At 41.9% G+C, this 24,242-nt stretch overlaps 1 protein-coding gene across 1 annotated transcript in view; it reads left to right on the top strand.

Annotated features, from left to right (window-relative positions):
• Positions 1 to 22,860, top strand: part of RAD18 (RAD18 E3 ubiquitin protein ligase) — a 192,245-nt gene extending 169,385 nt beyond the window's left edge. Inside the window, exon 13 of the mRNA XM_063805301.1 lies at positions 21,956 to 22,860. Coding sequence (XP_063661371.1) covers positions 21,956 to 22,055 — 100 coding nt within the window. The 3' untranslated portion in view covers positions 22,056 to 22,860. The remainder of the gene's footprint in view (positions 1 to 21,955) is intronic.
• Positions 22,861 to 24,242: the final 1,382 nt, after the last annotated feature.

Below are 24,242 nucleotides of genomic sequence, written 5' to 3'. Positions count from 1 at the left end.
AATACTAAGTGTCAAGTAAAAACTCTCAATGCAAATTGATTTTTCTCTACTATCTAACACTAATAATAGCTACTGTTTACTGAATATTTTCTGTGGGTCAAGACCTATATGAAGATCTTTTTATGCATCATGTTATTTCATCTTTCTAAAAATCCTATGAGCTACAAATATTACTACTATTACTACAACTTGTTTTAAAGAGGAAGAAATGAAGGTTGAAGAGGATAAATCACCTGCCCAAGATCACAAGCAAATTGAAGTTGAACTGGAATTTTTAACTCTAAAACCAGATGTCTTAATCACAATTTAAGTTTCCAAGTCACTTGGTTGATGGCGAATTAGGGAATGATGGAGTTTGGATGAGAAATGTACCAATTGCTATATTAAGCTGACCATGGTGAGAAGGATACCTGGGAGCCAAGATGGAAAGGGGTGGGGGCTCAGCAGGGTTAGGCAGAAATGAGGATGAGGAGGACAGACCTGGTGCCAGTTCCAGGAGGTGAAGAAGGCTTGAGGCTGGGAGTGAGCTCATGGCTCTGAGGAGAGAGCTCGATGGGGCCGTTCCAATGAGACCTGGCAGTCCCGGCTCCAGTCCTCTCTATCTGTCATGTACCTGCTGCATGGACCCTGGCAAATCTCCTGCATCTTTGAGCTTGTATCTTAAAAAAAATTTTTTTTTATTTCCGTAGGGTTTTGGGGAAGAGGTGGTATTTAGTTACATGAATAAGTTCTTTAGCGGTGATTTGTGAGATTTTGGTGCACCCAGCACTCAAGCAGTATACACTGAACCCAATTTGTAGTCTTTTATCCCTCATCCCTTTCCCACCCTTTCACCCCAAGTCTCAAAGGAATTGTATCTTTCTTATGCCTTTACATCCTCATAGCTTAGCTTCCACTTATGAGTGAGAACTACGATGTTTGATTTTCCATTCCTGAGTCACTTCACTTAGAATAATGTCTCTGATCTCATCTGGATTGCTGCAAATGCCATTAATTCATTCCTTTTTATGGCTGAGTAGTATTCCTTTGTGTGTGTGTGTGTGTGTGTGTGTATATATATATATATTATATATATATATAATATATATATACATATATCACAGTTTCTTTATCCACTCATTGATTGATGGGCATTTGGGCTGGTTCCACATTTTTGCAGTTATGAATTGTGCTGCTATAAATGTGTGTGAAAGTACCTTTTTCATATGCCTTGTTTTCCTCAGGTAGATACCCAGTGGTGGCATTGCTGGATCAATTGGTAGTTCTACTTTTTGTTCTTTAAGGAATCTCCACACCGAGCTTGTATCTTTATCCCTGCTTTACCTTCCCTGAAGTTGTTATGAGGGACAAATGAGGAATTGATGTGGCCAGGACCCACGACTCAATCATTTTACCTGTTGGAAATTATTACATGAAGATAAGAGAAGGGGAGAAGCTATGTGCTGATCAATTTGGTTTCTCACCCACAGAGAGCTTTTTCATATCACTTTATGTCTCCTACTCTCACCTCAAGCCTCCCTAACACATCCCCCTCCACGCTGGCTACTGGCCAGCAGATGACCTCACCTTGTTCTTCACTGAGAAAATAGAGCTGATCCAGACAGAAACTGTCCCCTCCCCTATCCAATCCACCTGCATCTGTGCCTGTGCTCTGTGCCTGCCCGCCTGGTCTTGCTCCTATCAGAGGCCACCCCTTGCCTGAGTTCTGGGTCCTGTTCCCTTCCTCGTCAAGGCCTTCTCTCCTGCAGTCACCCCACTTTGCTGGAGCATCCTAAGAATACTCACACATGCTCTAGAACCTTCCATCTTGAGAAAGAGCCACAAAGGAGACTCAACCAACCACTCTCTCTGTCCCCATGGAAAGCATTCCCCTCCCATGCTCTCACACTATCTCATTCTGCTGGTTTTCTTTCCACCTGGCTGCGTGCGTCTGTGCACTCTCCTCGGCTCCCTCTCTGCTACCTGCCCCCTAAATGATGAGGTGCCAGGGCTCTGGCCTGAACCTCCCTCTCTACCAACCTTCTCTTCATGGATGTAAGTGTTTTCTTTCTGCTCATAACATCTTGAGTCCACACCTTCCCTGGAGTTTCAGACCATTCACCTGGTGAACTCTATGAAATCTCCGCTCAGATGTTTAATAGGCCTCTGAAAATACACATGTCAAAAATATGACCCTCTGTTTTTCTGCCTTCCTGCCGCCAGTCAAACCTGTGCTTCCTCATCTCAGTGAGTGACACTGGGCAATCACTATTCATAGGGTTGCTCAGGCCAGAGTCTTGGAAATAATCTCTGATTCCTCCCATGTGTTCCTCCACCACATCCCATCGATTGGCAAGTTGTATTGGTTCAACTTCAAAGACATCTGCAGTCAGTCCATTCCTGCCATGCCCCCTTCACCCATCACCATCCAAGTCACCACCATCTCTCACTGGCGTCCTGCTCCCAGCCTTGCCCTTTTTACCATCGTTTTCCCACCCAGCAGCCAGAGACATCTGTTAAAAATATAAGCCGGCTCCTGGAAGCTGGCTGTTGTGGAAGGCAGCTTGGGTGAGAGCACTGAATGATGAGAGGCCACAAGCAGGGGCACCGAAGTGCATTCCCCCAATGAAAAGCTGACACTGACACCCCAGACCTGTGAGTGAGTCCATTGTGGATCCTGCACTCCTGTCGACCCTCCCCAGCTGACAACTGGTGGAGCTGAGATGAACCGTCCCACTGGGATCTGCTTGGATCCCTGATCCAGGGAGTCATGAACAACAAAATGGCTGCTGCTTCAGGCCACAGAGAAAAGTGTACAATAGATCCTGACCCTTTGCTAGTTATCCCTCATGAGTGACTTCCTGATGCACTTGTGTTAAAATCCTAATTGCTTGCCATGCCTTGTAGGCCTTTGACAGTTCCTGCCTGCTGCTTTCCTCTTGTGCTCCATGCTGTGGTCATACAGCTGCTTTCTGTTCCTCGGTCTTGCCGCCTGCATGCCTGTCTCAGGGCCTTTGCACCTCCCCTTCTCTCAGCCTTTCTTGCAGCTCTTGGCATGTCTGGATTCTTTTTATTTTTCAAGACCCCACTCAGAGGCCATTTCTTCAGAGAGGCTTTCTCTGATCACCCTAAACACTCAGAAACATCACCTTGTCTATTTTCTTCATAACACTTCCTACAGTCTGGAGCAATCTTATCTGTAGAATGCATGTGTTATCTGTCTCTCCCCTGCTCTCTTTGAGAGCAGGATTTGGTCTGTCTTGCACCTGCATCTTTGGGGGTCAACAGCTTGACATAATATAGACCTCTAACAAACTGCAATAAACGTGTTATTGGGAAACAACTTAATAGGCAAATGATTATGTGTATTAGGGCAGCGCTTAAACCTCAGTAAGAATGTAGATTACCTGACAACCTCATTAAAATACAGATTCTGATTCTGTAATTCTGGGAGCTCTAGGGTGGGCCTGAGACTCTGCATTGCTCACAAGCACCCAAGTGATGCCAGTGCAGCTGGCCCATGGAGTACACTTTGAGCAAGCAAGGCAAGGCTGTTCGACCTTTGTATACCCACGGTGCTATTTAACAGTTGCACAAACGTATTTGTTTCAGCAGGAAGGGAAAATAACAACAGAATCCTTATCCTCTCTTCAAGTGTCATTTCCAGGTATTTGCAATTGGTACCTTTATGACATCCAGGGATGTCTTTGGGGGTCACCTGTTTTTTTTATTTTTTATTTTTTATTTTTATTTATTTATTTATTTGAGATGGAGTCTCGCTCTGTCGCCCAGGCTGGAGTGCAGTGGCGTGATCTCGGCTCACTGCAAGCTCCACCTCCCAGGTTCACGCCATTCTCCTGCCTCAGCCTCCGGAGTAGTTGGGACTACGGGCGCCTGCCACCACGCCCGGCTAATTTTTTTGTAGTAGAGACGGGATTTTACCGTGTTAGCCAGGATGGTCTCGATCTCCTGACTTCATGATTTGCCCGCCTCAGTCTCCCAAAGTGCTGGGATTACAGGCGTCAGCCACCGCGCCCGGCCGGGGCCACCTGTTTTTTAAGTGTGTTGCATCTGTCTTTAAAAGCTAAGGCTGCTTATCCGAATTCAATCTCTGACTGCTTTCTGTGCCTTCAGGGATGGCTGCAGCTGCCCACTGAGTGGCCTGGAGCTTTCCGTGACACAGGGAAGGGACCGTGCCTGCCTGAGGATCTGACTGATGTCCAGGGTTGATGTTAGCCTGGCGTGGGGGATCCCAGTCACTGATGGCCTGCAGTCATGTTCGCGATTAGCTAATGTCTGTAAGACTTTGAGTCACCACTCACGGTGATTCAGAGTCCATTGTGTCCATCGGGTTTCCTCAAGCAGCGTTGCCATCTGGCCTCTGTCTGCGGATAATTTCTCTGTCCCTTGGTGCCAGAATTAGCCTGTCTCTTTCCTATAGGCAAGCAGAGTGATGCCCAGTGCATCCCAGGCATCGTGCCTTCCTTCGCCTCCTGGGTTGGACACCGTGACTTCGGCCGTCTCTCTGCCTCTAGCCTTAGCGTTCATGCATGCTCACTAGAACTGGAGGGGACGGCTGGCTCCCCAAATGAGGCCTCAGAAACAGGAGCTCAGGGTCATAGAGATGCTGAGAAGGCTGTCTTTGCTAGGGACATGTTCTAGGGCTTGTTATCCCCAAATGCAACTCTGACACTCCCTCAACCAGCTGAGGTCTTAAGCTGGAAAATTTCTCATCAATTGTCTCCCCACATCCTTCCAACAGTGATGGCAAGATGGCCTTCCTGACACAGGAAGATGTAGCCAAGAGAGGTGGGTGGCTTGCTGAGGGCCCTGCAGCTGCTGAGTGGCTGAGCCAAGACTGCAGGGCATTGTCTGACCCACACTGCAGTCCAAAGCTGCCGTGGCTGCTTTATGGCAGATATCATCACAGAGGGTCCCTTAGGGAAGAAGGAACTGAGGCTCTTCTGCCGATCCTGGGCTTACTCAGGGGTTGGGGGAGATGGAGAGGGAAAGGCCAGCAGGATCAGGGAGGAGGCTTCTTTCTGGGGGAAGCACAGGATGCATTCTGTTGTGGGAGTTGCTCCTGCCCAGGTCAGCATTTTTCTTGGAGTGCTCTGTGGCCAGCCTCCCTAGACATTCTCCCATGGCATGGCCTTATACAGAGGTTCTGATTCCCACACTAGGAAATCCCACCTTTTTCCCAGTCTCTCTCCAAATTCACCTCAATGCTCCTTTCTGTTGGGTAAGCAGTTTCTGCATCTGTAGGTCTTGCTCACTTGAAATTATATGTAGATGTTAAATTTATAGCATCTCTACACGAATGCCTTGATCAGACCATTTCTGAGAGAGGCTGCCTTGGTCACTGTGGAAGGTGGAAGGTGAAGAAGGAGGGATGTTGTTCCTGAGTTGTCATTCCCCTAAGGGCAAGGCTGATGAAGGCAGAAGAAAAGGGGCAATGTTCAGAGAAAATCAGGAGGTTGGCAGCTGGGCAAGGGCCCAACCCATGCCTCAAACAGAATGAGGAGCAAAGTAAAGTGAACATTTATAGAGTTCTTACCACTTGCCCGGCACCATGCTGAGCACCTAGAATTTATTATTTCATCAATTTCTCAAAATGATATAGTGCAGAGGCTCAGAGAAGCTGGGAGACTTGGTCTCACAGCCAGTAAGTCTCAGAGCTGTGGTTCCATCTACTCAAAGCCCCACTGCCTCCATGGGAAGGAAGCCAAGGGGCAGAGTGAGGGAGGCCCAGTGATGAGAATAGGGCCTGAGGAGACAGTTCTGGAGCTTTGGGTATAGATCTCAACCTTTGTTAGTGCCTGGCCCTCATGCTTTGCTGAATGGACGACAGACTCTTTCTTTCTTCCTTCCTTCCTCCCTTCCATTCCTTCATTCATTCAACTAACATATTGCCTACATGTTTACCAGTCCAGACAGTGCTGAAATGTATAAAGCAAAATGCTGTAGTTCCCTCACCTAACACCAGTCTAGCTGTTGGAGGTAACTCACCGCTGTTAACAATGTGATATCTTCTCTATGATCATATAAGTAAATACCATTCGAAAACATTTTTTGTTTTTTTAAAAATTTAATTTAATTTAATTTTTTAGAGATGGAGTCTTGCTCTGTCGCCCAGGCTGGAGTGCAATGGCACAATCTCGGCTCACTGCAACCTCTGCCTCCCAGGTTCAAGCGGTTCTCCTGCCTCAGCCTCCCGAGAAGCCAGGACTAGAGGCGCACGCGACCACGCCTGGCTAACTTTTGTATTTTTAGTAGAGATGGAGTTTCACCATGTTGGCCAGGCTGGTCTCGAACTCCTGACTCAGGTGATCCATCTGCTTTGGCCTTCCATAGTGTTGGGATTACCGGTGTGAGCCACCATGCCCAGCCCATTTTTTGTTTAAAAAAAAAAAAAAAAAAGCCATACCGTACTCTCTATGCCATTTTTCAATGTGCTTTTCCCCATCACTATGGAGCATTTCCCATTCAGCCATAAGAATCCCTAAGGGGTAAACTCCTAAGGGGCAAGGCACAGCTGGATTGTCTGAGAGTCCTGGGAAAATGTGGAGAAAATATCAAGGAAGCAAGGTTGAGGGGCACCAGGACTAGTTTCTATCCGCCTAGGAGGGTGCCAGGACATCCTTGCATTTGGCAGTATCCCTGCCAGGCAAGTGCTGGTGGAGAGTCACCCTGTGGTCTCACCTTGGGGTTCTTCTTCCCCAGTTGTCACACCCAATTCCCTTCCTCTTCACCATTAGTCCAAAGCGTCATTCTCTCTCTAGCTGTGGTAGCTCTTAGCTGGTTACTCTGCTTACACTCTTGAGCTGTGTGCAGATTGCAAATCATCCTATTTTTTTTTTCACTACTGCCTGTCTTCTCATCCTTTGCAAGCATTTTTCAGCTCTCACGAAAAGGATGGAATGTATATCCCTACCCCTCAATTTTGTGTTTGATCATGTGACTTGTGCAAGAATTTGTGGCTCACTTTGACCAATGTAACAAGGCATATCCTTAAAATATTTGTTTTTCCTTAACCTCTGAAGCTTCTGCTGTCACCAGAAGAAGGACATGTCTACATACTAGCCTGCTGGTCCAAGGAAAAGGATCCAGCCAGGCTCAGCTTAGAGCAGTCCACCCTCAGCTAATTCACACATGCATAAGCTAAATAAATGCTTATTATTGCAGTGGTTCTCCAAGAATGGACTACAGACACCTTTCAAGGGGTCTGTGAGGTCAAAATTATTTTTAAACAATATAAATACATATAGGTCTTTTTCATAATGTTGACAAATACACTGATATTTAAAAAGCAATTGTGAACTGGATAAAAAAGATCCAACTACATGTTGTTTTCAAGAGACACACTTTAGATTCAAAGATAAAAGGTTGAAGGGAAAATGATGTAAAAAATATATCATGCAAATAGCAACCATGAGAAAGCCAGAGTGGCTATATTAATATCAGACAAATATATATTTTTTTCAGAGATAAGGTTTACCTCTGTCATCCAGGCTGGAGTACAGTGGCATGATCATAGCTTACTGCAGCCTCTAACTCCTGGGCTCAAGCATTCCTTCACTTCAGTCTCCCGTAGCTGGGACTATAGATATGTGACACCATGCCTGGTTAATTTTTTCATTTTTAAAGAAAGGGGGCCTTGCTGTGTTGCCCTGGATGGTCTTGAATGCCTGGCCTCAAGAGATCTTTTTGCCTCAGCCTCCTGAGTTGCTAGGATTATAAGTGTAAGCCACTGCTCCTGGCTCACACAAATAGATTTTAAAACAAAAAATTATTAGAGATAGTGAGAGACATTTATAATGATGAAAGCGTAAATTCATCAGGAAAATATAACGATTATAAACATATATGCATCTAATAACAAAGCCCCAAAATAAATGAAACAAATTGAAGAGACAAATAGACAATTCAACAATTATAGTTGATGACTTTAATATCCTAGTTTGAACAACTAGGCAGAAGATCAATAAAGAGACAGAAGACTTGAACAACATTATAAACAAACTAGACCTAATAGGTATCTATAGAACACTCTACCCACCAGCAGAAGAATACACATTCTTCTCAAATGCACATGGAGCATTCTCCAAGATAGATCGTATGTTAGGTCATAAAACAAGTCTCAATAACTTTAAAAGGATGGAAATGACACAAAGTGTGTTCTGTGGACATAGGAGAGTAAAATTAGAAATCAATAGAGAAGAACATTTGGAAAATTCACAAATATGTGGAAACTTAAGAATATACTCCTAAATAGCCAATGGACCAAATAAAGAAATCCTAAAGATGAATCAAAAATACTTTGAAATGAACGAAAATGAAGACAAAAACATATCATAATTTATGGGATGCAGACAAAGCAGTACTTAGAGGAAAATTTATAGTTGTAAATATGTATATTATAAAGAAAGACCTCAAATCAATAACATGTCCTTCCACCTTAAGATACTAGAAAAAGAAGAGTAAACTAAAACCAAGCAAGCTAAATAAAGGAAATAATAAAGATTAGAGTAGAAATTTATAAAATAGGGAATAAAATTCATAGAGAAAAATAAACAGAACCAAAAGTTAGGTTACTTGAAAGGATCAACAAAATTGGCAAAACTTTAATTCGATTGACCAAGTTGAAAAGAAAGAGAAGTCTCAAATTATTAAAATCAGGAATAAAAGACTTCACAGACCTACTGACAGAAATTAAAAGGATCATAAGGGAATATGATGAACAGCTGTATGACAATTAAGTTCAAAAAGTTAGATGAAATGAAAAAATTTCTAGAAGGACAAAAACTACCAAAACTGACTTAGAAGAAATAGAACATCTGAATAGACCTATAACAAATAAAGATATTAAATTAGTAAAAAAAATTATAGTCAAAACTACTCACAAGGAGCTCAGACCCAGAAGGCTTAACTGGTGAACTGTACCAAACATTTAAAGAATAATTAATATTGATTCTCCACAAACTTTTCCAAAAATAGAAGAGGAAAGAATACTTCCCAACAAATTCTATGAGGCCAACATTACTGTGATACTCAAACCAGACAAAGGTATCATATGAGAAGAAAATTACAGACCAATATCTCTCATAGGCAAAAATTCCTCCAGAAAATACTAACAAACTGAGTCCACAAACATATAAAAAGCATTACATACCATGTTAAGTGGGATTTATTCCAGGAATGCAAGGTTTAACATCAGAAAATTAAACATTATAACATACCAACCCTATCAAGACATTTGACAAATTCAAAATCCTTTTATGATAAATATTCAACAAACTAGGAATATAGGGAACTTTCTCAATCTGATTAAGGGCATCTATAAAACACACACACACACACACACACACACACACCACACAAGCCACAGCTAACCTCATATTAATGGTGAATGATTGAATGCTTTCTTTCCTAAGATTGGGAACAAGATAAGGATATCTGCTCTCGCCACTTATATTCAATATTGTACTGGAAATTCTAGTCAGGGCAATTAGGCAGTAAAAAAAATAAAGGGCATAAGACTGGAAAAAAAATAAAACTATCTCTATTTGAATGTGACATTATCTTGATATAGAAAATCCTAAGAAATTTACTAAAAATCTATTAGAATAAAAAAGTTAGTCAAGGTTACAGAATATAAGATCAATACATTAAATCAACTATATTTCTATATGCTTGCAATGAGTAATCAGAAAATAAAAATAAGAAAACAATTCCTTTTCCATTAGCATCAAAAGAATGAAATACATAGGATTAATTTTTCCAAAAGAAGTGAAAAACTTGTATTCTGAAACATGTATAACATTGTTGAAATAAACTAAAGACTTAAATAATGAAAATATATCCATTTTGACAGATCAGAAGACTAACTATTGCTACGATGGGAATACTTCCCAAATTGATCTACAGATTTAATGCAATCTCTATCAAAATTCCAGCTGGCTTATTTTTCTGAAATTGACAAGCTGATTCTAAACTTCACATAAAAATGTAAAGCACCCAGGATAGCCAAAACAGTCTTAAACAAAGTTGGAGGGCTCACACTTTCCAACTTCAAAACTAACTACAAAGCTACAGTAATCAAGACAGTGTGATACTGGCATAAGAACAGACACATAGATCAATGAAATAGAATTGAGAGCCCAGAGATAAACCATCATAATTATGGTCAGTTGATTTTCTGCAAGGGTTTCAAGACCATTCGATGGAAAAAGAAGAATCTTTTCAACAAATGATGCTGGGAAAATTGGATATCCACATGCCAAAGAATGAATTTAAATCCCTACCTCATACCATATACAAAAAATTAACTGAAAATGCACCAAAAATCTAACTGTAAAAACAAAAACTATAAAACTCTTAAAAGAAATATGGTCATAAATCCTCGTTACTTTGGATCTGGCAATAGTTTTTTAGGTATGACACTAAAGGCACAAGCAACCAAAGGAAAAATAAATAAATTGAGCTTTATTAAAATTAAAAACTTTTGTGCTTTAAAGAATACCATCAATAAAGTGAAAGATAACCCACAAAATGGAAGAAAATATTAACAAGTCATATATCTGAAAGGGGCTTGTATTCAGAATATATAAAGAACTTTTACAATCCAATAATAAAAGGACAGACAACCCAATTAAAAAATGGGCAAAGGATGAATAGACATTTATTCAGAGAAGATATACAAATGGCCAATAAACACATAAAAGATGCTCAACATCATGAGCCATCAGGAAAATAAAAATCAAAACCACAATGAGGTATCACTTCACATCCACTAAGATGGCTATAATCAAAAAAGACAAGCGTCCACAAGGAGGTCGAGAAACTGAAACCCTTATACACTGTTAGGAGAAATGTAAAATGGTGCAGCCACTTTGCCAGTTCCTCAAAAGATAAGACATAGAATTATCATATGACCCAATAGTACCGCTCTTAGGTATACACTCAATAAAAGTATATGTCCATCTACATAATGTATAAAATGTATGTCCATATACATATTTTATGAAAGCTTGTTCATGAATGTTCATAGTAGCAGTATTCATTATAACCAAAAAGTGGAAATAGCCCAAATATCCACCAATTGATGAATGGATAAATAAAATATTATATATCCATGCAGTTGGATAATGTTTGGCAATAAAAAGAAATGGAATCCTGACACATGGTACAACATGGATGAACTTTGAAAGCCTTATGCTTGTGAAAAGGGCAGACACAAAAGGCCACATATTGTCTGATCCCATTTATCTGAAATGCCCAGAATAGGCAAATCCATAAGAGACAGAAAGTAGATTAGTAGTTGCCTAGAGCTGAGAGGTTTGGAGAGAAATGGGGAGTGGTTGCTAATGGATATGAGGTTTCACCGTGAAGTGATAAAAATGTTCTAAAGTTGATCAACACAATGTTGATTGTGTTGATGGTTAGTATATTAGTTTCACACATGTGATGGCTTGAAATAACATAAATTTATTGTCTTATAGTTCTGAAATTGGAAATGGGTCTCACTGGGCTAAAATCAAGGTTTTGACAGAACTGCTTCCTTTTAGAGGCTCTGGGGGAAAATTTGTTTCCTTTCAGCTTCTAGGACTGTGCATTTCTTGGCTTGTGACTTGGCTTCCTCCATCTTCAAAGCCTGCAGTGTAGTACCTTCATATCTCTCTGACTCTGACACTGACTCCACTCCCACCCCCCTTTCAATTATAAGGATCCTTGTGATTACATGGGTCCCACCCATATAATCCAGGAAAATCTCTACCTGAGGTCAGGAGTTCGAGATCAGCCTGGCCAACATAGTGAAACCACATCTCTACAAAAAAAAATACAAAAAATTAGCCACCACGCCCAGCTAATTTTTTGTATTTTTTTTTTTAGTAGAGATGGGGTTTCACCTTGTTGGCCAGGCTGATCTTGAACTCCTGACCTCAGGTAATCCACCCACCTCAGCCTCCCAAAGTGCTGGGATTATAGGTGTAAGTCACCATGCCCAGCTGGCTCTGGTATTTTCTAGCTGTGTAAACTGAAACAAATTATTTAACTTTCCCCAGCCTCTGACTTCTTATCTATAGAATGAGGATAATAATAAAATTTATTTCCCAGAATTTAACTGAGATAGTTCGTGCAAAGGTCTCTGCACACAGTGAGCACTCAGTAATGACTGCCATGCTGCTACTGTTGGTAATTATTCCCTGAGTCTCAGTTTCCTTTCCTCAAGAATGGGGATAATGATTCCTGCCTATGGACTTCATGGGGTTGTTTTTGAAGCTCTAACAAGCTAATAGACTGGAATGTGCTCTGAGGAGGAACAACAGCAGGACAAATGCAGGAGGTTGTTATGATTTGGCCTTCTTTTTAAAGGATGTTTGGCTTCCTGCAGACTCTGAATTATGCAGGCTCAGAGGAGCTTGGCACTGACTCTCAGTTCCCTGCTGCCTGGGGCCTCATTTGGATGTTAGTGGTGTCCATCCCTTCTCTAGACACACTGGGCAGCTGTTTATGGGGACTACACAATGCCCAGCTGCCTTTAGGCCAGAGAGGCCCCTGGCACTGCAAACCCAGCCTGAGAGGGCAAGTCAAAGGTAAGGCTGGACAGGAAGGTCAGCAGCAGTCTTTGTGCTGCTTTTCTGTCCCTGTGGAAGCCCTGGCAGGGAGAGGCTGTGCTGCTTCTGTTTCAGTTGGCCAGGCCACTTAATCGTCTTTTAATTGAGTCTGAACTTGCTTTTCAGGAGCAAGGGAGCTGGGCAATGTCTGTGGCAGCTCTGTGCATATGGGCAAGGTGGGTATCTACCCGCTTCTCTTGATGCTAACAGTTAGTTAATTTAGATTAAAATCAAGATTCAGGATAAACCTAATTTAGGCTAAAATTAGTTCATTTATGTTAAGCATTCTCCCCGAAAGGCAATCTGGCATAGAAGAATGTCCTGGGTTTGGAACTAGCTGCACCTGGTTTTGAACCACCCCCTCTCCCACCTGCCTGGCCTAGGAATATTTTGCAGCCCAAGGTAGTCCCAGAGGTCCCTCTATCATTTCCCTCAGGAAAGAGAAATGCATTAAATCTTTAATAAGACAGTAGAAATAAATTAAGAATTTCTTTCCAGAATCCCAGATTCCAGGACAAGGGATGGGAAGAGAGAAGGGCTCCCTTGATTTCCCCCATCACATACTTCCCAGTGTCCCTTCAAAAACATCTCATAGACATTTATTGAACATCTCTCTAGTGCGAAGTGCTTTTTATACACAATCTCAGTTAATCTTCACAACATCTGTTCAAGGAACATAGTCTCATCTTCTTGTTGCAGTTGATGGGATGGTTGGACATGTTGTCAGTCCTCGGATTTTTGAGTACGTGGCAGGCATTGGTTCATTAGCTAACTCATTCACCATAAGAATGGTGCACACACAATGTGCTCAGCATGGAGAATATGGTGAATACAATTAGACACAGCTTCCGCCCTTGGTGGCAGGCATTAATCAAAACTCCACACAAACATATGTAAAATCACACATTTGGAAGGTGCTAAGGAGAGGTCTATAGTATTACAAGAGACCCTGAAGGAGCTTGGAGGATGTGGTAGATTTGCTGGGATATGAGATATGATCAAGCCATAACTTGCCCACGGTTGTGTGGGCAGTGGCTGAAGCTTGGAGAACTTGAAGTGTGGTGTAAATAAAGGTGACCTGATCATATGGGACTGGCCCATGGACCATGTTAAAGCATTTGACCTTTACCCCCGGGGCAGGGAGAGGACATTAAACTATTTCCAACAGAAGGTGATGTTATCACATGTGCCATTTTCAAAGGTAACTGGCTGTTGTGTGGAGAGAAGGAGGGAGGAGACCAGAAGGGTTGCAGCTGTCCAGGGAGTGTATGTGGGTGGCAGCTTAGACTGCAGCAGTGACATGGAGATGGAGGGAGCAGATGACTTCAAGCAACACCTAGGATGTGAAATGGATAGTTCTTGAGGTGGGATAGATGGTGAGAAGAAAGCTCCTGGGCAGGCTGGCTTCATGTAACCTGTGCATAGCATGGAGGCCACACTCAGAGGTCCCATGCTTGGTTTAATGCTCTTCCTCCCCTCTAGCTTTATTGAGATAAAATTTATAATTTATTGAGATATAATTGACAAAAAATTGTATATATTTAAGTTGTACAATGTGATGATTTGATGTGCATATATAATGAAATGATTATCACAATCAAGTTAATAACAAATCAATGACCTCACAGTTAACATTTTTTTGCATGTGGTAAGAATACTTAAGATCTATTCGTAGCAAATATCAAGTATGCAATACAGTATTATTAACTATAGTCACTATGCTATACATTAGATCTCCAGAACTCATTTGTCTTACAACTGAAAATGTACACTTTGACCAACCTCTTTCTATTGTCTCCCACTCTCACTCCCATGCCCTGGTAATCACCATTCTACTGTCTGCTTCTATGAGTTTGCCTTTCTTCAATTTCACATATAAGAGAGTTCATACAGTATTTCTCTCTCTGTGCCTGGCTTATTTCACTTAGCATAATGTCTCCAGGTTCATCCATATTGTTGCAGGTGGCAGGATTTCCTTATTTTTTATGGCTGAATAATATTTATTGTATATATACACACCACATTTTCTTTATCCATTTACCCATTGATGGACACTTAGGTTGCTTCCATATCTTGGTTATTGCGAATAATATAGTAATAAACATGGGAGTGCAGATACCAAGATGCTGATTACCCAGAAGTGGGATTGCTGGATCATATAGCAGTTCTATTTTTAATTTTTTTGGGCACCTCCATTATGTTTTTCATAAGAGTTGTACCAACTTACATTTCCACCAACAGTGTACAAGGGTTCTCTTTTCTCTACATCCTTGCCAACACTTGTTATTGCTTGTCTTTTTGATAATAGCCATCCCAGCAGATGTGAGGTGGTATCTCATTGTGGTTTTAATTTGCATTTTCCTGATGATTAGTGATGTTGAGAACCTTTTCATATACCTGTTGGTTATATGTATGTCTTTTTTTGGAAAAATGTCTATCCATGCCCTTTCCCCATTTTTAAATTTTGTGTGTGTGTGTGTGTGTATGTGTGTGTGTGTGTTTGCTATTGAGTTGTAGGAGTTCCTTATATATTTAGGATGTTAACCCCTTATTATATATATGGTTTGGAAATATTTTCTCCTATTATGTAGGTTGCCTTTTCAATTTGTTGATTTTCTTTGCTGTGTGGAAGCTTTTTTAATTTGACGTAGTCCCACTTGTTTAGTTTTGCTTTTGTTGCCTGTGCTTTTAATGTCATACCCAAAAAAATCATTGTTCTGGTCAATATCAAGGAGCTTTTCTCCTATGATTTCTTCTGGCAATATATAGTTTCAAGTCTTTCATTTAAATCTTTAATCCATTTTGAGTTAATTTTTGTGCACAGTATAAGGGTCAAATTTCATACTTTTGCATGTGGATATCCAGTTTTCCCAACACCATTTATTGGAAAGATTGTTTTTTCCACATTGTGTATTCTTGGTATCTTTATCAAAGATTAATTGAACATATATGTGTGAGCTCATTTCTGGGCTATCTATTCTGTTCCATTGGTCTATGTATTTTTTTTTAATGCAAGTACCATGTTTTTATGCCTGTTTTAATTACTAAAGCTTTGTGATATAGTTTGAAGTCATAAAGTGCAAAGCCTCTAGCTTCGTCTTTACTCAAGATTGTTTTGGCCATTTGGAGTCTTTTCTGACCCCATATGAATTTCAGAATTGTTTTTTCTGTTTCTGTTAAAACGCCTTTAGAATTTTGATAAGGATTGCTTTGAATCTGTAGATCACTTTAGGTAATATAGGCATTTTAACAATATTAATTCGGATCTTTAATCTACTTGGTTAAATTTATTCCTAAGTATTTTATTATTTTCAATGCTATTGTAAATGTTATTGTTTTCTTAATTTCTTTTTCTGATGGCTTGTTTTTAGTATATAGAAATGCAACTGATTTTTTGTATGTTGATTTTGTATCTGGCAACTTGACTGAATTCATTTATTAGTTCTAAAGGTTTTTTTTGGTGGTGCTTTTGGGGTTTTCTATATATAAGATCATGTCATATATAAAGAGATGATTTCACCCCTTCCTTTCTTACTTGGATGCCTTTTATTATTTTGTCTTGCCTAGTTGCTCCAGCAAGATCTTTTTTCTTCATGTAGGCATATATATATATACAAACAAACTATATATATATTATTATATATGTATCTGTGTATTTATATATATACACACAAAGTATATATATTTCATTATATATGTATATCATTATATATGTGTAAGTATATATGTATACAAACTATATATGTATATCTCATTATGTATAATATAAATACATATGTATACAAACTATATGTATATATAGTTTGCTTGTTTTTTGCTATTAACTTCCCTCTGAGAGCTGCTTTTCTTGCACTTCATAAGTTTTGGTATATTGTGTTTCTATGTTCATTTGTTCATTTGTCTCAAGATTTTTAAATATCTTTTTTGATTTATTATTTGACTCATCGGTTGTTTAGAAGTATGGTATTGGTTTCCATATATTTGCAAATTTTCCGATTTTCCTCCTGTTATCGATTTCTAGTTTTGTAGCATTATGGTCATAAAAGATACTTGATATAATTTCAACCTTCTTAAATTTGTTAAGACTTGTTTTGTGGACTAGTACATGGAGAATGTTTTTTGTGTGCTTGAGAAAAATGTGTATTCTGCTGCTGTTGGATGGAATGCTCTGATGGTCCCAATATGTCTATTAGGTCCGTTTGATCTATAGTTTTATTCAACTATGCTATTTCCTTATTAATTGTCTGTCTGCGTGATATATCCATGAATAAAACCAGGATATTGAAGTTCTCTCCTATTATTATATTGCTATTTTTCCCTTCACAGTTCTGTTGATATTTTCTCTATATATTTAGGTGCTCCAAGATTGAGTGCATATATATTTACAATTGCTATATTCTCTTGATGAACTGATCCCTTTGTAATTATATAGTTACTTTCCTTGTCTCTTGTAACTACATGACTGTTTTTGGTGAGATACAAGACATCTGACCCTCTCTTTCTGGAAGCTGCATTCTGTTTCCACTGGCCCTGCAGTTTGCAGAAGTTTCTGTTCTCATTTCTAGGCTATTTGCTCAGTACTTTCTGTCTTGCTTAGGACCAACACTCTTGGCTCCTAATCTGGAACATTGGGTAATACTGCTGGGGTGTGATGGATGTGTGGGCTTAGGGGCACATGGGGAAAACTCTCACTACCATGGATTTCTAGTGCTTTTGTCATTGGCACCCTGGTTCACTCAAATTGGGGTGGCTATGAGTGGACCTCAAGCTTTTTTGCTTGGGGTATAGAGAACAGACTCCAGCTTGGTCTACTGGGCCTGGTCATTTGATTCTAACCTATGGCCCCTGTACTCTTAGGCATTCTTATAGGCAGCTACATAATAGCTAGTATTTGTATAGGTACCCACTATGTGCCAGGCATCATGCATTGAATCAACTTGAACAACTGAGTGACATGGTATAATCATGTATTTTCCAAAATAGCACAACAATACTTTTGGTCTCAGATGCCTCCAGTATTTTGCTTTTTTTTCCTCCAAGGGGCAGGGTCTGTTTCTCCTCTTCCTGAAAACTGGTGGGTCTTTGTAACTGCTTTATTGAATAGAATATGGCAGAAGTAATGCAATATGACTTCTGAGGTTGTTCCAAAAGGTGATATGGCTTTTTCTTGCCTCTTTCTTTCTCCCCATTTCTGTTTCTCTCTGTGTCTCCCTATCTCTGACTTTCTCTGTCTTTCTCTGTCTTGGACTCTATCTCTTTCTCTCTCTCTCAGTGCTTGCTTTTGAAAACCAGCCACTGTTTCCTGAGGGAGCCTAGGAACCCATGCATAGGCATCTGACCCACAGCCCCAGCTAAGCTTCCAGTGACAGCCAGAGTTGACTGTGATCTATGTGGGATATCAGGCCTCACAATCTATAAGATGATTCGAGCCCTTGCCTTTCCATTGTTCCAGCTAATGTCGACTGGAGCACAGATGAGCTGTCCCTGCCAAGCCCTGCCCCAACTCACAGTTTCATGAGCAAAATAAGTTTGAAAACACTACACTTTAGGGCAACTTGCTATGTAGCCACAGTAACCAAAAACATGGGTATTACACAAATGGGAAACTCATTCCCATTTGTGAGTCAGGTTAATTGAGGCACAGTGAGATTGGCGCTGTCACTGAAGGTAATACTGTTAGTATGTGGTGGCATCCAGATTTAAATCCAAGTCTGCATGACTCCCCCATACAACGTTGATTCCAGGGCCTGTACATTTACCTGTGGTGAGCCTGCATGAGTCAATGCATCAACTCCTCCTCTGCTATCCTTGAACTTTAAGGGGTTCCACAAGGTAGGAATAAGGAGTCCCTAAGAAAAGCCAAGGATTCAGGAATCAACCACTTCGAAGGAAGCAGAGAGAATGTCCACTCTCTAGCACCCTATTCCAGAGTTCCAGAAAGCACAGTTCTCAGAAAAAAAGCAACAGACTAGGAGGAAAGGCTAGGAGGGAGTCAGAGATCTGGCTGATCCCAGTTAGCCATGCAATCTTAGCAAATCTTGAGCCTCAGTTTCTCCATCTGTAAAGTGGACAAGGTATGAAATTTGATAGTTAGGGGGACAAGCTGGGGTGGGGATATCATTCCTAGTAGGGGGAATGGGCTGAGTGTGCGTGTGGAGATGGTGTGCACAGGAGTGTTGGGGTACCTGCTTGGGGAGCCAGGCCTGGTACAGGAAGATCAGCGTGGGTGGAAAGGAGGCAGATAGGGTGGGCCAGGGCCACAGAAGCAGCTGTGCAGTGGAATTGAGAAGAGTCTGCTAAGGACTGGGAGTACGGGTTTGTGCTGTGTTGGAGAGGCGGCTCAGTCACTGGGAGCTGAGTCAGCACCCTGAGGCTGCATTCATCCCAGAATCATCAAGTGTGAGATGAATCTTGTGTCCGTGTTCCTCGCGGTCCTAGTGTTGTAGCATGCTAGGGTCCCTGTCCTTCAGGTAGGGTGGCAAGGTGTGCCTCGATCCCTTGGGAATCCTGGGCCAGCTCTTGGATGTCATGCACACAGGGAAGGTCTCCTCCACTTGTGACCATCCCAAGCACACCAGCTCTGGAGCCCTTGGCCGTTCTGTCCTTCTTTGGTGCGTCTTTCCTGCAAGGAAATGTTGCTGGAGCTGGGCACCTTTAAGAAACTTTATGAAATGTCACAAACACCTTAAATGTGAAGAGAAAGTGCTGTGTACGAGGCAACCACAGGAAGAGCTGGGGGTATGAAAGCAACAGTTCTCTTGGTGGCCTTCGGACGTGGCTTCTCTGTTCACACCAGGACCCCAAAGAGCCGGTCCGTCCTTCACGGGTGGGAAGCCTCCTCCTGGCTGGCTGTACATCTCGATTATCAAAGCTGTTATTTGTAAACACTCCAGCCAGCTGGTTGAAAACTCTGACAACACTTGAAGGGAATGCTCCCACTTCCCCAGCACCCTAGGGTGGCGTTGGGAGGCACATGCTCCACAGCTAAGAAAGAGCAAGAGGTGGAGGCTGGAGATACTCAGGCTGGTCTGTGGAGGCTTTCTGGAAACATAATCCTACTATCTAGAGATAATTGCTGTTAATTTGTTTGTAACATCCTTTTGAGACCATTCTCTGTGGGTGGATTTATAAATGGCATCATTCTATATACCCTGTTCTGTAGCTGCTTCCTCCTTCTGTCTCTGTCTCTCACACACACAGACACACACACTTTCCTAGGTCAATTAGCAAAGATCTACCCTCTTATTTTTAATCTCTACCCAGTTTTTCGTGGGATGCACATAATAAACACTCTTGTTCTGCTTGTTCTACAATGTTTAACAGCCATCTGTATACATACCTCTTTGCATTTTTGCCCAATCATTTCCTCAAGTTACATCATTAGAAGGGTTAATTACTGTGTCAAAAGGCATGCACATTTTAAAGGCATTTTATATATATTGTTAAATTTCTTCCTTTGAAGGAGGCTACTCCAAAATGCATTCTTACCAGAAGTGTTTGAGAGCTCCAGATTCCTCCAGGGTATTCTCTTTTTCCATTTTCTCCAGTCTGTTAGGTGAAAAATGACATTTCAGTTGTTTAAAACTCACTCTTGGCAGAGTGCTTCTGCCTTTCCTGTACAGTGCATACTCATTCTTTCTCCTTGTATTTATTGAGTACCTACGACGTGCTGTACTGTGGTCAGCACTGGGGATGCTTCATCAGATGGTCCTTTCTGCTCTTATTGCTTTGCAGTGTGTGTTTTGCCTTCCAGACTTAGAGCATTATAGAAAGTTAGAGCTGTAAATGATCTTAGAGATTGTCTAATAACCTCATTTTAAGGAGGGGAAACTGAGGCCCAGGGAGATGTGGGGATTTGCCCATGGTCACACAGGGCAGCACATTCATGGTGGAATTCTAACTCTGAAGGCAGGGATTTGGGGCTTTCTACTTGTTTTGATTTTCTCACCCAACATGGGAGCACTTGTTGGTCAAATTCAACTCTGAGCTAATAGCACAGCCTCCCTGTGCTACAATTCAGGGGACATTCCAATGGGCACAGAGTAGGTGCTTTAGAACTTATTTATTGAAAGAATGTTGGTGCATAACAGAACAGAAGAAATAGTACATTCTGTTAAATTGTGCTGAATATTCCAGGAAGAAAGGCAGGCTTCTGTGGGGTGCCCTTCTGGGAAGAAATGCCTTTTTTTTTTTTTAATGAAAAAGAAAAATGAGTGGGCTGTTGGAATTGGTGGAGGAGGAGAGATGGGCTGCCTAAGGCTTGAGACAATGTGTTTGGAGCCTTCAGGTCACTGGAATTTCCCTTAGGTGCCTTTCTCCTACCAGAGATGGCCTGATAGAAACGGGGCAGGAGCTAACGGGAGAAGAGAGCTTTGTTTTCTCTGAGCGTTCCTATCTGAACCTAGCCTGAACTCTTGAGTAATTCCCAGGGACTGTCTCATGCCATTGTTATTGTCTCTGCTCAGCTAGCTCCCTCTTTCCTTCTACTTCATCAAAAAGTCTTTCTAGCTTGTCTCTTGAGAACATTTTCAATGCTGCCCTGGCCTTTTATGATGCAGGAGGTAGCTGAGTCAATGGAAAGACCAGAGTTTGGTTCTGGTTTCACTTCTGATCACAGTGGGACCTTGGACAAATCTCCTGTCTTTGCCATGTCGACCCTGGCACCACCCTATTCACACTTGTGACCCTCTCCCCGGGTGCCCACAACAGCCTTTTTTTTTTTTTTGAGATGGGATCTTGCTCTGTTGCCCAGGCTGGAGGGCAGTGGCACAGTCTCGGCTCACTGCAACCTCCACCTATTGGGTTTGAGAGATTCTCCTGCCTCAGCCTCCCAAGTAGCTGGGACTACAGGCACGCACCACCATGCCCAGCTAAGTTTTGTATTTTTAGTAGAGATGGGGTTTCACCATGTTGGCCAGGATGGTCTCGATCTCCTGACCTCGTGATCCACCCACCTCAGCCTCCCAAAGTTCTGGGATTACAGGCATGAACCACCATGCTGGCCCAACAGCCTTTTAATCCATCTCTTTGCAACTGCTTGCGTCCCTCCAATCTGTGCCCCTGCTAGTGCGAATGCATTATCACTCCTTCACGTAAAACCCCTCATGCCTCCCAGCCCTCTTAGATGAGAGAGCAAAGTCCCTCACACTTCCACCAGATCCGTGTGGCCTGTCCCTGCTCCTCTTGTGTTTTGCTCCAGCCACGCTGACCTCCTTTACCAGCTGTGTGGCCTTGGGCAAATGCCTTCCCCTCTCTGAACCTCGGTTTCCTCATCTGTAAAACAGGCATTGTAATAATCCCAATCATTCTGTTTGTTATGAAGCTAACAACCACTTTTAAATGACTCTCAACTCTTTCAGGCTCTACTTCTCCAAAAGACGTTACATATTCCAAGGATCCTGCGTCTCAACAAACCCTTTCTTCTGCAAAAGAACAGCCTGCTTTTATTCCAAGCTCTGAGATTCCTTATAGGAAGCTGTTTCTCTCCAGTTATGCCATGTTATGCCTTAACCTGGGCCAACAGTGTCTACACACGGAGAATGCAATGGTTGAGGCCAATTCATTAACAGGGATTGTTTTGCCACATCCGTTGTTAATTGACAACGTGTCTGTGGAATTAGAAGCCTCGTGTTTATCTCTGTCATCGCTTTCTCTCGGGGAGAATGGCACACAGGGATCAACGACATCCTTTCTCACAAAGAGCCCTCTTTCAACTTGATTTTCATAAAAATACGATTCTAGGAAGCAGGGGTCTGACTCTGGTGACTCATTTGCTGAGGGGTGTTCTTGGGTAATCCATCAGCCATTTTCTCAACACATTTTCATTTATAGGCATGCATGATAGGAAAATGATGGGCAAATATAGAAAGGACTGTGATATATGGGACTAATTCTAGGCACTTAGAAGTGGATTGGGAAGACTGAGCACATTCATACTGTAAATATAGTTTTTGGTCATGCTAGAGAGGTTCAGAAAATAATGATTTCTCAGTGGGCCAAGGTGGTCAGGAAAGGCCTCCCTGAAAGGTAAAGAGTCAGTATCCCCATCTCACCAGTTAGGGTTCAAAGGAGTTACTTTCCTTGCCTGGCACAGTGACATTCCCCCCACCTGCCAAGATGCAGTTTGTCTGATTAAATTGAAAATATTATGAACTCCATCCAGAAAGACTAATAAGATGGAGGTTGATTGGATCAGACACTATTTTCATGGAGTGGTCCTGGGGTCAGGATTGTCAGCATGGGAATAAAGATTTGATTGTATAGTTCTCTGCTGTTTGTGAAGCACTCTTCATGTGCATTAAGTTTGGTTTATACACACAGCCTCATGTGATCAGCACCTGGGGAAACTGAGTCTCAGAGAAGTTTGGTACCTTAGCCACGCTGACAAAACGTGGTAAAATCCAGATGCTAGCAAGCACTTACTGCTGCAGATTCAGAGCTCTCTCCAATAGGAAAGCACATTTTTCTCTCTTTCTCCACCCTGCATGGAACACAGGAATGAAAACAAAGGCTGGGAAGTCCAAAATCACACAGGCTAGAAGGAATCCGTGCAAGTTCTACCTATAAGCAGTGGCCTCCTGACACAGCATCCTGGCACGGCCTCAGGAACTTCCCAGGTCAGCCCATGTGCCCTGATGTGCCTGCATCTGCCCAGAGTTATAAATGTAAGAAGATCAAGTATGCCAGCAGCAGGCTGATTGCTACAATGTGTTCTCAGCCTTTATGCCTGAGAGCATGTCACTGACCCCCCTCCTGGAGCTAGGAGCCCAAGCAGAGGCTGAGAAGTTATTTGGGGGCAGGCTGGGGAGGGGGGTGATGTTAGGGAGGGAGTAGGTTGGATGTGTTTATAGCTCATTTCCACTCTGACAATAGAGCAAAGGCCGCTTGGGCTTGGATCCATGTTGAAATAAATGTGCCAGGGCTGGAAAATTCCCAAGATGCTAAAACTCAGACCCAGTTCCCAGAGGCAGAAGTGGGTACAGGGCAGGTCATTCTCTGGGCAGGATACCTTCCCCAGAGGGCCTGGTTCTGCCCATGGAGATGTTTATTTCTTCCCTCCTTTCCCCCTTCCTTTTATCCTTCTGTATTTAACAAATACCTGAAAGTTGCCTATTCTATAGTGACCTAGGCCTTTCGAAGTACAGGTATAGACAATATTGGCCCCACCTTTAAGATGCTTGGATACAAGAAAAAAACAACCCCATTAAAAAGTGGGCAAAGGACGTGAACGGACACTTCTCAAAAGAAGACATTTATGTGGCCACCAAACGTATGAAAGAAAGGTCAACATCACTGATCATTAGAGAAATGCAAATAAAAACCACAATAAGATACCATCTCATGCCAGTCAGAATGGTGATTATTAAGAAGTCAAGAAACAACTGATGCTGTAAAGGATCTGGAGAAATAGGAATGTTTTTACACTATTGGTGGTAATGCAAATTAGTTCAACCATTGTGGAAGATGGAGTGGCAATTCCTCAAAGACCTAGAACCAGAAAGACCATTTTACCCAGCAATCTCATTACTGGGTATATACCCAAAGGAATATAAATCATTCTATTGTAAAGATACCTGCACATGTATGTTCACTGCAGCACTATTCACTATAGCAAAGACATGAAATCAACCCAAATGCCCATCAATG

Source organism: Pan troglodytes, chromosome 2 (assembly GCF_028858775.2).
Source record: "Pan troglodytes isolate AG18354 chromosome 2, NHGRI_mPanTro3-v2.0_pri, whole genome shotgun sequence".
Lineage (NCBI taxonomy): Eukaryota > Metazoa > Chordata > Mammalia > Primates > Hominidae > Pan > Pan troglodytes.
This window is presented reverse-complemented; position numbering and strand designations above follow the sequence as displayed.